The sequence below is a fragment of the Patiria miniata genome, unplaced genomic scaffold (genome assembly GCF_015706575.1).
Source record: "Patiria miniata isolate m_02_andy unplaced genomic scaffold, ASM1570657v1 HiC_scaffold_17, whole genome shotgun sequence".
Lineage (NCBI taxonomy): Eukaryota > Metazoa > Echinodermata > Asteroidea > Valvatida > Asterinidae > Patiria > Patiria miniata.
The window spans coordinates 4,463,399-4,480,043 of record NW_024037055.1 but is presented as its reverse complement, the minus strand read 5'-3'; the positions used below and the strand labels follow the sequence as shown (position 1 = coordinate 4,480,043).

At 41.1% G+C, this 16,645-nt stretch overlaps 1 protein-coding gene across 3 annotated transcripts in view; it reads left to right on the top strand.

Moving 5' to 3' along the window:
- The window catches only part of LOC119723554, a 30,051-nt gene extending 14,430 nt beyond the window's left edge, over positions 1-15,621 (top strand). For all 3 annotated transcript variants that reach the window (XM_038194265.1, XM_038194266.1, XM_038194264.1), the window contains 19 exons: positions 78-176; positions 1,059-1,162; positions 2,364-2,435; positions 2,716-2,836; positions 3,551-3,659; positions 4,246-4,385; positions 5,226-5,382; positions 5,609-5,697; positions 5,888-5,989; positions 6,188-6,348; positions 6,712-6,811; positions 7,424-7,567; positions 8,592-8,711; positions 9,793-9,883; positions 10,732-10,856; positions 11,886-12,098; positions 12,990-13,075; positions 13,595-13,826; positions 15,147-15,621. In XM_038194265.1, the coding sequence (XP_038050193.1) occupies positions 78-176; positions 1,059-1,162; positions 2,364-2,435; positions 2,716-2,836; positions 3,551-3,659; positions 4,246-4,385; positions 5,226-5,382; positions 5,609-5,697; positions 5,888-5,989; positions 6,188-6,348; positions 6,712-6,811; positions 7,424-7,567; positions 8,592-8,711; positions 9,793-9,883; positions 10,732-10,856; positions 11,886-12,098; positions 12,990-13,075; positions 13,595-13,826; positions 15,147-15,194 (2,313 nt within the window). In that variant the 3' untranslated portion in view covers positions 15,195-15,621. The remainder of the gene's footprint in view (positions 1-77; positions 177-1,058; positions 1,163-2,363; positions 2,436-2,715; positions 2,837-3,550; positions 3,660-4,245; positions 4,386-5,225; positions 5,383-5,608; positions 5,698-5,887; positions 5,990-6,187; positions 6,349-6,711; positions 6,812-7,423; positions 7,568-8,591; positions 8,712-9,792; positions 9,884-10,731; positions 10,857-11,885; positions 12,099-12,989; positions 13,076-13,594; positions 13,827-15,146) is intronic.
- Positions 15,622-16,645: the final 1,024 nt, after the last annotated feature.

The following is a 16,645-nucleotide window of genomic DNA, read 5'->3' as shown; positions in this document are numbered from 1 at the left end:
AAAATTGAGAATGTATTAAAAAATGTTTTAAAAACAATTTATGTTTTTTGAAATTGTTCCTCCCCTTTCTGTTTTAGATGACCAATGTTGTAGCCAGACAAACAGCAGAGGAATACCTCAGCATAGAGCACTATGCATTAAGCCTGAAGCAACAACTTGTCATGCGGTCAGCAGAGGTCGGTTGAAAATTAACTTTTGGGCATTTTAATATTCATTTATTATTAGCTTATTTGTGGCACAGATTCAGTCTCATGGTTGGTATCAGCACATATGCGCTGTTTCCCTGTCATTTTCCTTCGCACTCCCAAAGCAGTATACGTTACTGGCCCTGTTCTGAAAAGTGGAGTGAAATATATCAAAGTAAAATGCCTTGCTCAAGGACAGGCAGCAAGCATTGTTTTCCACACTGATTCCAACCCTCATTCACGAAGCCACAACTAGAAGTTCTGCATACAAGGTGGGAAAGTGATTAGCTCACCCGGGTCGACTCTGGTTAGCCCCATGCCGTTCGATTAGCTCTGACGTCATTATCGGGGCTCACCAGGGTCAGCCACCACAGACCCTGCTTGTGGAGCAGAGTCGGTGTTGGAAATACGTCACATGCACCCGATGTTCTTTCAAAGAAATGGACAAATATGGCAGCCGGACAGCGGAAAAGATCAAGTGGACCCCAAAAAATCAACTTTATTTGAAGTCTAAACATAATTATTTATTGATCTCACCGCGACTTTAGAGGCCGCTAATTCCAGCCTGACTTGGCAGAGAAGCAGTAAATCACAAAGTAAAGGCCATGAAGGAAGGAATGGTAAAACTCAGTCCAAAAAGGGTGTTTTTGTTAATGGATACGGCCGCGGCCACGGACATCACGTGGGAATCATAATGGCCGGCATTTGAGCGTTCGATAAGGCGCGGCTCTCGTGGCTAACCCATCTGCCTTTTCCAGAGTCGATCCGGGTGATCTACTCGAACGCACCCTAAGAAGCATACAGCAATCATATAAACATCAGCAGGGGCACTTCTTTGTTGTATTTCTGTAATGTTGTTTTGTTTCTTTTAAGGCTGCAGCAACAGGGACTCCTACGGGGAGAACTGAAGAGGACCCAGCATACGATCTTGTCACGGACACTTACAATCAGATGACCAAAGATAGGAGCCAGAATAGGTAACATTAAATATCTTCCATGGTTCAACAAATTAATTGAAATGGCGCACTGATGTGAAGGAGTGTAATAACAAATAAAAACTCAGTCATGGTGACTGATTCGCTGGAAGTTATTGACACGTTTAAATAAGGCAAAACCGAGTCCGTGTGAAGACTGGAAAATGAGCCACTTCAATGCAAATGTGATGCGATCAAGCTAAATGAGTCGTTTGTCGACCCCGGTCGAATTCTTTTTATTACAGATTTGAAAAGAGCACAATCTCAGCATTAATGTTCTGAAATTGCATGCTGATACCATCTTTAGTTTAAAAATTATGGAAGTCGGAACACCAAGAGATGTGATGAAGTGAATGATGAAGTGGCCCTATTTTGGCCTGTATCTCCAAATGAAAATTCCCGACAAACGACTCATGTAGCTTGATCGCATCACAAATGGCATAACTCCTCACCACAGCCACTTATTTGAAAAATTCAAAATTCCTGTGGAAGACAAGGTAATGACCATCCATATGAAACACTCAATTTTTTTTCTCAATATACTCTAATTGCCACAAAAAAAATGGTGAACTTGGGTCCAGATCGTTCTGACTCACCCTGTATATACAGCTATTAAAGTAACGTTAAAGGTATAGTCCATCATTTGTAATTTGTGCATTTTGTTCGTTTGAAGCAACAAAAGTGCTCAAAATCTGAAGTAGGGTTCTGAACAACTAACCTGATGAAGTTTCTGCTCAGCTTCAGCTGTATATTTCAAGAAAAACAGCATTTTAGGATCTCGATTTCAAATCAAAAGTTGCTGGATCATGTTTTGAATTGGGCCTGAATTCAGCGTCCGAGACACGTTCTTACTGAGCCGAATGCAGCTTACGCGATGTCGGGCACTGATATCCGACGAATTATAGATGTGCATCGTGTCAACGCTTGCGCGCGCATCGCTGAATAAAGAAACGAACTACTAACAGAAATTTCCAACGGTGCGTCTTAAGAAGCACTGTTGGAAAAGCTTTCTTACGTTGATTTCTTGAAAATGACAGCATGTCAGAAAGAATAATTTCACAGGGAGTTTAGTCCCCTTACTATCTTTTAGCCCAGTATGTTTTTCAACAATAATTACGCCAGTTACTTTTTGGATATCTGCAAATGATGGACTCTGGCTTTAAGCCTATTTTCAGAGAATGACTGAAGTCTTGTTGCTTTGCAGGAAAGACACGTGGGCCCACAGCCAGAGACTGCACCTCCTACCAACACAGTCCAATCCAGACCAGAGTGTGGTGTAAGTCCTTAGAGAGTTCATTTAAAAAGTTTTTCTCTTTTAACAGATGTTGCCTGAAAAGAGGTCAAAACTTTATTGTCAGGTTTTGATCTTCAGTAACGTAAACTGTCATTTTTGTTACTTTTTTTTTTAATCTGTAAAACATCTCATTTTAAAAAGCGATTGTTTTGCTCTTTTTAAAAAAAATCTGAGATTGAGACCGGAAAAATAGTTAAAGCAAGAAGAAATTTCTGATATTAAGAAATTTAAGAAACTCAAGTTTTTTTTCTATTGTGGAAAGTCTGGCTCCGGAAGATTCCCCTCCACTGAACCTGCTGCATCTTCCAGTCAGGGTGGGCCGGCCACCAGTCCAGAGCCCCGAAATGAAGCATTTCAGGGAACAAGAGAGTGCTTACTGGAAGGTAAGGGATTGCAACAAGTGAAGCCACTTTGAATAACTTTTATGGGCCTCCAATATGGCCGCCGCTATGTGTAACTGAGACCACAGTATATGACATGACGACAAAGATCAACATTTAACGCACGGACCTGGATATGTTTTGGCCTCCAAAGATGGCTCCCTAGTGACTTCAGCCTGAGATCTTGATGCGATATCCAAGTATGTTGTAGTGACGGGTTTGTAATTTTTACTATCCGTGTGTGTGTGGCATGAATGGCTACTACGTAAAAGCGCTCGCCTCTCACCACTTTGGCCCTAGTTTGTTCCAGGCTAGGACCGTGTTTGAGTAGAGTTGTTGGTTCTTTCCTGTGCCACAAGGGTTTTTCTCCGGGCCCACCCTCCGGTTTTCCTCTCTCAGAACAAAATCAAACACTTTCTATCTCTGGCTGTGCTCTATGGTCATATATTGGTCGTATGGCTGGCTGCCGAAGGCGCCTTTACAAGCCTGCAGTTCAACCATGTTGTAGCTGCCTCCTTCACAATTCAGCTTCTCAGCTGCGAGTAAGGATGATTAGCCTTCCAAATTATAATCAGAAAATCTAAAAGCACTTTAGATATAATCTCATGCAGCTTGAAATAAATTGTATTTCTTGTTGTTTCACAGTTGCATACCTTATTAAGAGCCCATGTTACAAGTTGTTTGGAACAAAATTGTGATTTTTGGTGTTCTCTATAGATGTTTTCCACGGAGCAAGAATCCATTGTATTGACCAAGAAGGTACAGGGCGTAGCGACTGCCGCAATATCGCCACACCATAGATTCCTGGCACTCGGGTGTGTGCGTGGTAAGATCAGAATAAAAAATAGATCCACTTGTCTAATAATTTGTTCAGGAAGTGACTGTCAGTTTTGAAACGTAGCTCGATTGCATATTTGTGACCTGTTCTGTCAAAAGCAGACGCTTCTGGGCAGAGGTTGAAATGAAGATAAGGCCAAAAAAACGCTGTGGGGGTGATTTTTTTTCGATTTTCAAATTTTTGCATATTTGTAATCCTGAACATGTCTAAAATATACTATAAACGTTTGAAACCCTAATTTGAGCTCTAAATATAGTATTTTTGATGATTTGTTAAGGCGTATCAGTTAAAGATATTTCTGTTTTGTGACGTTCATGGCCATTTTCTCAGTTTTCTACTTTTCAACACAATAAACTTCAAAATAGCATAACTCTGCCCAGGAATGACTGGTTTTCAAAAATTAAACCACCTATTAAAAGGAAAAAGAACATATTTTAACAATATGCAAAAATCTCATTTTTGACCTTATGCCCAGAAGAGTCTGATTTTGACAGAACAGGTCACATTTGTGTATGGAGTCCATCTGTCATTGCTGTGCTTCACTTCATCAGTCAATGCTCTTTGTTTTGTGCAGGGGATGTGTTGGTTTACAACCTGAGTACTAGCCAGTTTCTTCCCATTCGCTGCATACAGAACGAGAGTGCACAGATGGATGCCGTCATACACATAGCGTGGAGTATGGATAGCAGTCGATTGATTACTGTCAACGAAACGGTGAGACCAACCAACAGATTGTACTCAACGCCCACCTCCCTCATTCTCCTTAGGTAATACGCATGCACTGGTTTGCAAGGATATGAAATGAATCAAAGTAAAATGCCTTGCTCAAGGACATGCAGCCAGCATTGTTTTCAACACTGATTCCAACCCTCATTCTCCAAGCCACAACTGGAAGTTCTGCTTACAGATTGTACTCAACCCCCCCCCCCCCCATTCTCCTTAGGTAATACGCATACACTGGTTTGCAAGGATATGAAATAAATCAAAGTAAAATGCCTTGCTCCAGGACATACACTCATTCTCCTTAGGTAATACGCATACACTGGTTTGCAAGGATATGAAATAAATCAAAGTAAAATGCCTTGCTCAAGGACATACACTCATTCTCCTTAGGTAATACGCATACACTGGTTTGCAAGGATATGAAATAAATCAAAGTAAAATGCCTTGCTCAAGGACATACACTCGTTCTTCTTAGGTAATATGCATACACTGGTTTGCAAGGATATGAAATAAATCAAAGTAAAAGGCCTTGCTCAAGGACATACACTCATTCTCCCTAGGTAATACGCATACACTGGTTTGCAAGGATATGAAATCAATCAAAGTAAAATGCCTTGCTCAAGGACATACACTCATTCTCCTTAGGTAATACGCATACACCGGTTTGCAAGGATATGAAATAAATCAAAGTAAAATGCCTTGCTCAAGGACATACACTGGTTTGCAAGGATATGTTGTAAAGTACACACATTCAGTTTCTTCTGAATGTGTGTTAACTGTAAAGCTTCACTTTTCAGACCTCCTCTAACTATCCTTCCCCAATCTCCGCAGGGCATCCTGCAAGTCTGGTCCATGTCTTCCGGGGGCGTCTCCCAGAAGGACATCAGGGACCTAGAGCTCAAGACTCAGCCAGGGATGGCCGCTGCCTGCCAGCTGACTCAACTCCTGGCCCTCGATGCTGACAAGTCCGACTTCAACTTCAAGGAAGGTAAAAAAAAACCTGGATTTGTGACTGTTTATCGAATATGGCATACAGGAGAATTAAATTTTAAAAGTGTTCTCCCTGTGCTCTTCAACAACAATGCAAGTGTTTAATTTTCATATTTTCCCGTTTTTTTGCAACCTATCTAAACTATCTTTTTTGCAACTTATCATTTTGGACAAACACCTAAGCATCCTATGGAAATGAAAGTGGATTTCAATTAATGTTGCAGGGCCTTTGCGAGAGACAGGAGCACAAACGTCTTCAGTCAGTCCAGAGATATCTGTCTTCCATCCAACTCACACATTGCTTGCCACACAGGTACAGAATATTGTCCACTTAATTTTGTTCAAGTTTTTTCTTTTGTGGATTTCCCTCTTTCTTTGATGACCGTGGATTTTATATAGGAAATAAAGATGGCTGTTTCATTTCGAGTGCTTTGATTTTTAGTAGTAGTATGTGTTTTTTTGTTTTGTTTAAATTGTTATACATTTTTATTCCATGGCAACAGAATTCTATCGTAGTTGGTCTTGAGAATGGTGATATTCTGAAATGCAACAGCGCATCGACTGATGCTGACCAACCAAATATGGAAACAGCTTCGCATTCTCAAGTAAGTTTCACTTATTGTACTGGCCTAAACACCCCGTGAAATTGGTCCGTCTGGCTTGTTGTCATTGGGAAGAAACATGATTCTACCGCGATTGTTAAATTGCAATCCATAAGCAATAAAGATTGTTGCGTTAGGATGGATTTAGAGAAGTGCTGAAAGATAATTTTTTTTCTTTTCTTATTTTTCCAATAATTACAGGTGAATCAAGATGCTCAGGTGAATTTCATTGGTGAGAAAGTTCCCGCCGAGCTGTGTCGCTTCCACAAGTCTCCACTCATCTTCCTTGGCTTTGTGGGTTGCCATGGTGACATGGTTTCCATGGATACCAGCGGGATGGTCTGTGAGTGGCAGTGCAGCAGGTGAGATAAAAAAATCTGAAATAAAGAAATATATTTCAAGTAGAGTAAACTAAGCATCCAGACTTTTAGAAATGTCATGTTTTAATTTGAATTGTTTTATGTGGTATAATCAAATATGCTTACTGTGCTGTCTGCCAGAATTAAGATATTCACATGTGGCTCAGTTTGAAAGTCTGTTTTTATATCAAATATTTGTTTTTGTTTTTCATCCAGTTTATGTTGTTGTTTTTGTTTTCTTTTAAATTTTGTTGTGGAATTTTGTGAAACAAAAATGAAATTTAACAGAAAATGCGTATGCTGTGTAGTTTTGATAACTGGTCAGAATTTGTGAAGTTTTCGTCATTGTGATTTTCTTTGCCACAGAGATACGTTCAGTCATTTTGGCTGGTACGAACCCAGTGCCAAGTACCAGTTCGAGCTGGCGGAGAGGGTGTACGCGCCACGGCCGGACGATGTCCCAAAGGTACACAACAGTTTTTTGGGTTTTTTATTTTCGGAGTGGGAAGAATCAAGCGTGTCCTGAAAAAGGATCATGCACATTTAGAGGAGACAAGTTTGGTGTGGTACTTTCCTTGTTTCTGGAGTTTGAATCCTTCCTCGGCCATATGTGGATTGGGTTTTCAGTCCCAGCCTGATTGCATAGACTTTCCTAGAATGCCATTCCACGTTTTTGTTTACCTGAAACTATGAAATGGAGCGTTTTCTACACATGTGGATCGTCTTCTCTGTGCAGGTTTTTTTCAGGCTTCAGAGCCTTTAGAGGCTTCAAATTTCTGTGAAATATTTAGGAGCCTTTGTTTCTTTACCATTAAGAGCCTTTGTTTCTTTACCAGAAAGAATCTGAACAAGTTATAGATTAAAAGAAAGCAAAAGAAATTTGTGTGCCTTCCCTTTCGAAAAAAAATTCTCATTTCTATCTATACTTGTTTTGGAAGCATAAAAAAAGGTCAATGAATGATATTTTTGTCTGAAATCTTCTCTCTGTAGAATGTCTCTCATCTTGGGAAATCTATGAATGTGGAATTTACCAACTGATGGCTTTTAATGTTTTTTTTGCATCTGTTCACTGTAACAGATCCATTTTAGCGACGATGCGCTCACTGAGAAGAAGGTGAGCCGACAGGAGAGGCTTGCTGCGAGAGAGAAGGCCCAGCAGAGACTGGACAAGATACAGATGGAGGTTCTGTGGCACAGGGAAATGAATACAAGCTCCACAGTGGTAAGAGAAGCAGACAGTGAGACAAACAAACAGACAGAACAATATGTAGGCCATCAGCCTGGGGGTTTGGCCAGTATCAAATCAGGGCATCAATGATTACAGTGCGCATGTGCAAGGTATACCGTTCCTAGAGTGGTAACAAGCATTTTGATGGACATTTTGAAAAAAAGGGTGATAACACCCAAAAAGCTGCCACCGCTGCAATGCTATCACATATTTTCCAACTCTGGAGGTGTATACCTTGCCAAAAATGGCTATGACGATTATTCCCCTCATTTGATACCGGTGGCCAAAATTTTGGACCAAGGCTGATGGCCTAATGCAAAAGATGCCGACAGCCAAAACATAAAAAACCCAAAGAATCAGTGTTGTAATGAGTCGAGTCATTTTAAGGCAATGACTTGAGTTGAGTCATTCCAAGGCAGAAATATGATTCAGATCAAGGCCAAAACAGAGTTGCAATCAAGTGTGAAAGTGTTTTCTAGTGGTTAGGGTTCATAATTCGTGATCAGAGGGTCAGGGGTTCGAATGCAGCTGCTGGCCAAATATTGTGTCCTTGGGCAAGCCACTTGACCCAACTTGCCTCTCTGCACCCTGGTCAGAGATGAAACTTTTTCGATTTTAATCGGAAACCGACTTTAAGTTGACTTTTCCAACGAAATATCTGATTTTCTTACAATGTGTCCTACAAAAGTTGATTTTGTAACAATTTTTCCACAAAATGTGATTTTTTTTTAAAGCTATAATTTTGAAAAAAGGCGATGAAAAGTAGATGAAAACGGCACGTAAAAATAATCGCGAGCGTAGTTTTAATCTCTTTCACCAGTCGCAAATTGAGTGTTTCTAAGGTAGAAACACCTAGGCCAACGCTAATCGGACCCTTTTCCGGCTGGAGAAAAGGGTAAACAGTCAACTCACAAGCAATTTAAATGAACTTGAACAAATGCGTTCCATTCGTTGCCCACACATGCAAAATTGACGAGGCTTAAAACCAAATCCATGATGTTTTTCTTTGCGATTTCAGCTGCAGGTCTACATGCCTAGTAAGGTGCAGCAGGCGGGCAGTGTCTTCCATGGGATTGTCAGACACGCAACTATGGATCAGCTGCTCAAGCATTACACATACTTCTGCCGACCCGCTAAGGTAGGTGACACCTATTTCAGTGTGTCATTCCAGAGTTGTACTGAACTAAAATCATACAAAAGATTTGTGTTGAGTTTGATGTTTGAAACAATTAGGAGCAACTACACTTGAACGATCAACTGTCACAGTCATTCAAAATGACCTAAAAGTCCAGTTAAAGGGGCACTAGGTCCTGAAATCCCCGAAAATTTCATGTTTTGGATTGTTTACTTATCCTATTTCAAACATGTGGTTGAAAGGAAACCACCCTAATGTCTTACCGTTCCCGAGAAAAGACGAAAAAACCCGGTTGTTTACATCGGACACGACGGAGTACGAATACGTTTTTCGTGTCGTTCTCATACAGTGTACGATGTACACGTTGTGTGTCTTGGGAACAGCGGTGACCAATCACCAATGCAAAAAAAAAAGTGTGGTTCTTCAACGTCCGCAAAAGGTGATCACTTTTGCGCGTACGAATGAAATCACAACTAGCATCCAAACAGCTCGAATTCATGGGGTCGCAAAAGTGGACCCCGAAATTCGTTCTCGCACGCATAATACAGGAATAACACAAAAACGCCCAGCTTTTAAAGGATAGTTGTGTGGATGTTTCTATCCTAGTTTTAAATGTTCTTTCCGGTTAACATAGTCTCGTTCAAAGCGCGTTTTGTAGCCCAATTGGGCTGTTCCAGGACCTAGTGTCCCTTTAATGTAAATGTCTTAATCATAGGTTTTATGCGTGGGATACCCTTCCATTTTGTCATGTTTCAGGTTGAAACTGCACAGTAACAGACGGATCTTGTTACTGGGGCTTGTGCTTGGCTATGAAATTCTGGGTCAATCAAGTTTAAAGATGCTTGCTTATCTTATTTACCTTTGTTTGACTGAGGCAATTGTGAAATATGAATTTTATACCCAGACATTTCGGAGTAATTGATATATTATGTAACGTGTGCTGCCAAAAAAAAAAAAACGTCAATGAAGTAAGGGTTAAACCCAACTCTATATTTGTGGAGGACTTGTGATGGACTTGTCTACAATACTCGTGCACATATCTGTGTATGTAAAAAAGGCTTTATTTGTGTACTTGACGTTTCAGAATTTCTGCAGCCGTGTTCTGAAGGTTCACCAATCCCCCTGCGGCATGAAGCTAGTTCTCATGGTTCTCTTCCCTGCATTTTCCCCAAAAGGTGGGTCAGAAAAGCAAAAGCAGCATTGGTGAACAGTATTTATAGTAACCAGTATCAATATATCCCAAGTTAAAGGTATAGTCCATCATTTGTATTTTGTGCATTTTGTTCGTTTGAAGCAACAAAAGTGCTCAAGATCTAAAGAAGGGTGCTGAACAACTAACCTGATGAAGTTTCAGCTCGGCTTCAGCTGTATATTTCGAGAAAAACAATATTCTAGGATCTCGATTTCAAATCAAAAGTTGCTGAATTATGTTTTGAATTGGGCTGAATTCAACATCCGAGACACGAACTCACTGAGCTGATTGCAGTTACACGATGTCACGCACTGATCCGACGAATTATAGCAACCGCGCGTGTGTGCGTCGTGCCAATGCTTACGCGCGCTTCGCCGAATAACAAAACGAACTAATAATTTGAATTTCCTACGGTGCCTCTTAAGAAGCACCGTTAAAAAGGCCTTCTTTTGTTGATTTCTTCAAAAAGACAGCTTGCCAGAAAGAATAATTTCACAGGGAGTTTAGTCCCCTTACTATCTTTCAACCAAGTATGTTTTTCAACAATAATATGCCAGTTACTTTTTGGATAGCTGCAAATGATGGACTCTGGCTTTAAGTTATGGGTTTTAAAATTCTGTCCCAAGCGACGTCATAGCTATCAAAATGAACACTAATAAAAAGCACTTGTTTGTCCCTGTTCATTTTCTGTTTACTTTTGGCCTGACTCGTGACTTATTTAGTTTTGAACTACTCGCTTAACAACTGCATAAGCAAACCAAATTGCAACTTGGAAATCGGTACAATTCATTTGGATAGTTCTAGGTATTTTTATGTATCTTCTTCCTCTAGGTCCGCACATCTCGTTTGTGGAACTGAACTTGAAGGAAATGCGCGTCGGCGAGATGCGCATTGATGTGAGCCTCAGCGAGGAGGAGTATGAGAGATGTCTCAATGATGAAGTCTGCAGCTTTGGGGTGCGTCTTCAGTTGATGTTATTTCTGTTTTGTCTTTATCCAGTAGCCTTTAAAATCATGACATCCCCCTTGCAGTACACTTGTACTTTTCCCATGGAAGCCAGGTGAGAACACACAGTCGTTTTTTGCTATGCTTCCGAGGATTGGCTTTGTGTTTTCCTTTGTCCCTGTAATATAACACTCTCCCATAGACTAAGCACACAAACCTGCGTTCGAGGACAATAGGCACCTTCCTTCGAGGATCAATGGCCCCTTTGTGCTCCTTTTGTTGTCTGTCCTCAGGCGTAATGCCATGCAGGAACAGGAGATCTTATAATTATGTCATCTCCAACCTGGCTCCCATAGAAATACAAACATATAAACAAAGCATGCTTTCAGTTATGCCTCAGAGGCCACATAGAGTGCCGTGGCCTCGTGGTCTGGAGCATTGAATTAATTCTGCAGGTTGTGGGTTCGATTCCAGCCTGGGGTTGTGGTACGTGTGTCCTTGCGCAAGGCACTTTGTGTTGAACTTCTCTCTTATGGACTCCGTGCACAAGTACCTCATCAACGGCCAGAAAAAGGAGAGTTGGGGAGACCTAGACTGGTTCCCGATCCATCCACTGCCTATTTTGAATGTATCCAAATTATTGGGGCGGGGAATAGTCTCATAGACCATCGCAAGTTGAATTCGAACATATTCACGCGCTGACCATGCCTGGCGCTCACGCGAAGATACGCCGATGACGCCTGACGCTCACGCAAAGTCTCGGTGGCTATATAACTTTTGCACATTCAGGAAGTCGTGCGTACTTTGCACGCAAACTAGTACACCCCAGTACGTGCACACTGTGTGTCCCATCCACAGAGCTCTCAAAAGAGGTTCAAACGCGCCCTCGTTTGTTGGCGCACGGAGCCCGGAGCCCATAATGTGATCTAGGGTTGTATGAGTTGCAGATGCAACACATACGAATGACACTTTGGAAATAAAATTGAATGTAATAATTATCAATTGTATAAAAATTGAACTCGCAAAGTTTCTGTCTGTAGATGTCGCCAGTAGTAGCAGTCACCGGTACCTCGTACCTGGTGGCCTGCATCCTGGGCACGGTGCGCGTTTACTCCACGGAGACGACCTTTCAGATCATGGCAACCACCTTGGATAGCCAGAGCGGGTCAAAGATCAAGAGGGCATTCGCGGAGAGGTCATCTGTGCTGGTGTCTATGTCCAACGGAAACATCAACATAATAACTTATGCAGCGGTGAGCGTCTTTAATTTTTTCGATCGGAGAGGGGAGTGATTTCGGGGAAGGTTTTGATTTCACGTACAATTTAAAACATGACATGATCCTAGAATATTGTTTTCTCAGAATATACATGTACAGCAGTCACTGAGCTAAAATTTCAGCAGATAAGTTATAAACCAGTTCGCGCCGGATGACACATACGCGCGTGTATGCGGTATTCGGAGTGGATGATAATGTGGATGACAATGGCTCCCTGTTGCTGACCGGATTAAGTACAAACTGTTACTGCTTGTTTTTCATTGCCTTCATGATTCAGCTCCTGAATACAACATAGACCTATTAACTCCATATAATCCATCCAGGCGATTGAGATCTTCTGATGCTTCTTTGCTGGTTGTCCCTCACACTCACAAATCTTGGGGAGATCGATCATTTTCTTACGCAGGTCCTCATCTTTGGAACAGACTACCCCTCGCCATTCGCAATATCTCATCGCTTTCTGAATTTAAAGTTGCCCTGAAGACCTATTTGTTTCAGACCACTCAGAATATTCTTGTTTAGTTAAATTTAATTGTTTTGTTATTTCTGATTTGATATAATTTTTGTTTGCGCCATGAGCGTCATTTATGGCGGATAATGGCGCGGTATAAATTACCGTTATTATTATTATTATTATTATTATTATTAAGACGGATAAACACGCAGGGAGTGAGACTGGAAATATCTGTCAGTGCCCGCTGGCAACGAGCAAGGCCAGAAATATAAGTGTGCTGCCTGATGGTGATGGCTTCAACCCGCCTGGCTTGAGAAGTTGAGGTCGAGCGAAAAGTAATCCCGCGCCTTGTTCCATTCTTTTCAATTTAGTCCCAGCGTGAACTGCTTAATGTTGTCTTTTTTTCCCTTAAGAAATACAACTCAGTTGACGTCTTGCAATTGGGTGACAAGAACACTGTGAAGGCAAGACGTCGGGTCTATGAGTCGTTCTTGAATTGGTGAGTGGTTTTTCTTTTTACTTTATACTTGAAAAGTTTTATTGCAGGGGATGGGAAATTGATTGGACCTTAACCCTCACATGTAGGTGATCAGTTGGGAAAAAAATTGTAACAATTTTTTTAATGCTTTTGATTTAAATGAATACTTACATTTTTGGTGAGTCCAGATACCACCCATTTCAGAAGATCAGATTGTTGGCTAGTTGACTAATAGTGCTTGTTGTGAGATCCAGAAATGGGCCTGGACCCCATTTGATGCTAGGGACACTCTTTCCCCCCCCCCCTTTTCCATTTATCTATTACATGTATTATTATTTATATCAGACTTCCAGTGGTAAAAATAAATCAGCATGTTGTATGTTTCGTAAAAAGTACCCGGAAGACTGCAGTAACTTTGCATTCTCCTATTCACAAACGGTCATCTTCTCTACTTCTTTAATTTAACCATAAAAAACAAATCAGCCTCTTTTCTGTATGGAGCCAGTGATCAAATCCCATCTACTCCACAAAATAAAACAGGAAGAAGAAAAAATCCGAGGTTCCCCCTGAGCAGCAGCTCCGGCGTGGCGTCTGGACCATGGACGGCGACACGGACCGTAACGTGGAGCTGTTTGCCCGCAGAATGGTACTGCAGCTGGCCGACGTGGCAGTCTACATATCCGAGGACTTGGATGTGGACTCCAACCGATTGAAGCAGTTTTGGATCGAGGACAAGAACAAAGCTGAGAGCAATCTGCTGCAGAGAATTTTGGTGAGAGAAAACCTGTAAATCTCTTGGAGTCAGCGTGTATGGGCCTTTACTCGTATCTACTACTCTATCAATGGATGCCAGTTCTCTATAATTAATGTGCAATATCATTGTGTTGATTTTGGCCAAGTAAAAGTGTAGGTTAAATAGGTCCAGCCTTGTGACCACACATTGGATGACCCAGATCGTGCTGCGTCGTTATCGATAGACAAACCACACGAAATATAGATTTGTTACACAAAGTTACACAATTGAGTGGTTTATTGTTATTATGTTTATCTTTAGAGCAGACACTGTTAGGTAAGAACAACATGAATTCTGAGTAAAATGATGATTTTTGACGAAAAAAAAAACACTGTTAGTTTGAAACAAAAAGAAGGAAAGTGTGCCAGATAACGTCTCCATTTCAAAGCCGGGCATAGCGAGTTACGGTGAAGCCATTCATGTACAAACATGCACGCGTAGATGGCATGACTAGAAAAATCAAGAACCTTGCTCAACTCGAACTCAGGATACCTCAAATGTTGTATCCATTCCCTTGAGATTTGACTTAACGAGAGTTTACTGTATGTGGAAATGCTTTTAGGGGATGCCACGCCATGAAAAATACTTTAATATTTCTCTTGAGACTTTCACAAATGAATAAATTATGTGGAAATGCGTAGGCGACGTGACACCCTGAAAAATGTATTTCCAGATTGAGTATATTCCCATGAGACTTTGGGGGGAAATCCACCCGCCATAAGAAACAGTGCTACTATATGTTTCGGGCGTAGCACATATTGAAAAATATATCTGGAAACCCCAACACTGAGTGTAGAATGAACTAATTATTTTTTTTTGGTTAAGAAAGTTTTCTTCCAAAATCTTTCAGCAGGGGAAAACCTGTTGAATGGGTTTATTTTTCCAGCAGAGCACAGACATGCATAGTCTGAGTATCACCCGCTTTTTTCAACGGAGTCCTAGCCCTCTACGTAACCAACGTCTGATCTATGTGAGCAATGCAAATTTTATGCGACCCCACTGCGTGCGCCCGCCTATCAGAGTTGATTGTAGAAATTGTGACGTCATTTCGACCAATTAAGCTGTTGATTGGTCAATTTGGCTGCCATGTTTTTGTAATACATTCACGGAATACCTGATAAAAGGCGCCCACTGAATGGTCAGAATCTCGAGGTCACGATGCAGTCTTGTTTTGCATAATTAATTGCCGAATCTGCTCGCATATTCATTGACCCTTGCTGTGCAAGGGGATATTTCACAGACTCGGACATACAAGTTTTACGCATGGTAACTTTGCTCATATAACTTGGATATTTTCAGGAGCAAAGGAGACAGAACTCGGCTAGCGGAAGTGATCCCCAGAGGTGAAGGACTTCAATCAGCTCTGTCAAAGTGCTGCTCCAGCCTCATCAAGACTGGCTCAGAGCCTCATATTGGGAGATCAGAGACCAGACTCCAAGGGAGTAAGATGTGGTGTGATGTACTTGTGTGCCTGATTAACAAGGGAGCTGGTAAATGTAAACTGCTCCATCAAAGTGAGGAATAAGTCCCTCAGCCTGTTTGTGTTAACAGTTGCTCAATGCAAATGTAACTCTCTAACTCGGTCAAATGCAAATGTAACTCTTGTACATTATGTAAAGAGAAAAACAGCACGTAAGATTAAACAGTTGACTGTATAGTGTTTCACTTGGTCTTGTTTAAATTGAAGGCTACACACTGGACAAGGCCCTCATGCATTCATGCACGAAGGCAATACCGCATGTACGTTTTTATATCTGTCAGGACTTTCAAGGTAGGGTAGATCGATTGCCATTTGTGCATTTTTTTCGTTTGAAGCAACAAAGGTCCTCAAAATCTAAAGAAGGGTGCTTAACAACTGACCTGATGAAGTTTTAGCTCAGTGAAAGCTGTGTATTCCGAGAAAACAATATTCTAGGATTTCAATTTCAATTTCAATTCAAAAGTTGCAGAGTCATGTTTTGGTTTTTGCCCCAAATCAGCTCATTCAATCAATTGCAGCTACGTGATGTCACGCACTGAACCGAATAATAGCAACCACGCGCGCGTGTGCGTCGTGTCAGCGCCCCCATTCACAGATTGGCCGAATTACAAACCCAACTACATGTACTAACGGATATTTCTTTAAAAAAAGGCGTCACTTGACGCATCTTTGGAAATTGCCTTCTTGTATTGTTTTCTTCGAAATGACAGTATGCCAGAAAGAATAATTTTGCAGGGAATTTTTGGCCATTGCTATCTTTAAACCAAGTAAGTTTTTTTCAACAATAATGTTGTCAGTTACTTTTCAGATAGCTGCACGCAAATGATCTACTCTACCTTTAATTCCACTGCAGGTTTATTGTTGGATGTGGTGAAGAAATTTTCACTTTGTGGAAACTAAGTTTGGGTTCATTTTGTTTCTGGGTTAAAGTTTCCCTCCCCAGGCTAAATCGGGAACGGAAGTGTCACTTCCTTATGACCTCAGAGGTCAGCCCAGGTCACAGTACCAGACTCAAAAACGATCAACCACCCCCAAAAACTGTTTGTAAGTTTTGAGTTCAAATTTAGCAACTGTTTACTGAAAGGTTGACCTCTTTCAATTTGTGAAAAAAATTATTTTTGTTACGGTCCGTAAATCTGGAAAACTCATTGGCAATATGTACCACAACTCATCTGTACATGTATTTCATGGGCAAGTGCCAATAGAGGGCGCTATTACAGCAGCTTGTGAAGTTCACTTAGAATTTCTCACTTTTGGGGGGGGGGGATAAACTACACCGAACTAAAAAAACGCTGCTTTTGCATTTGACAGAAAGGTC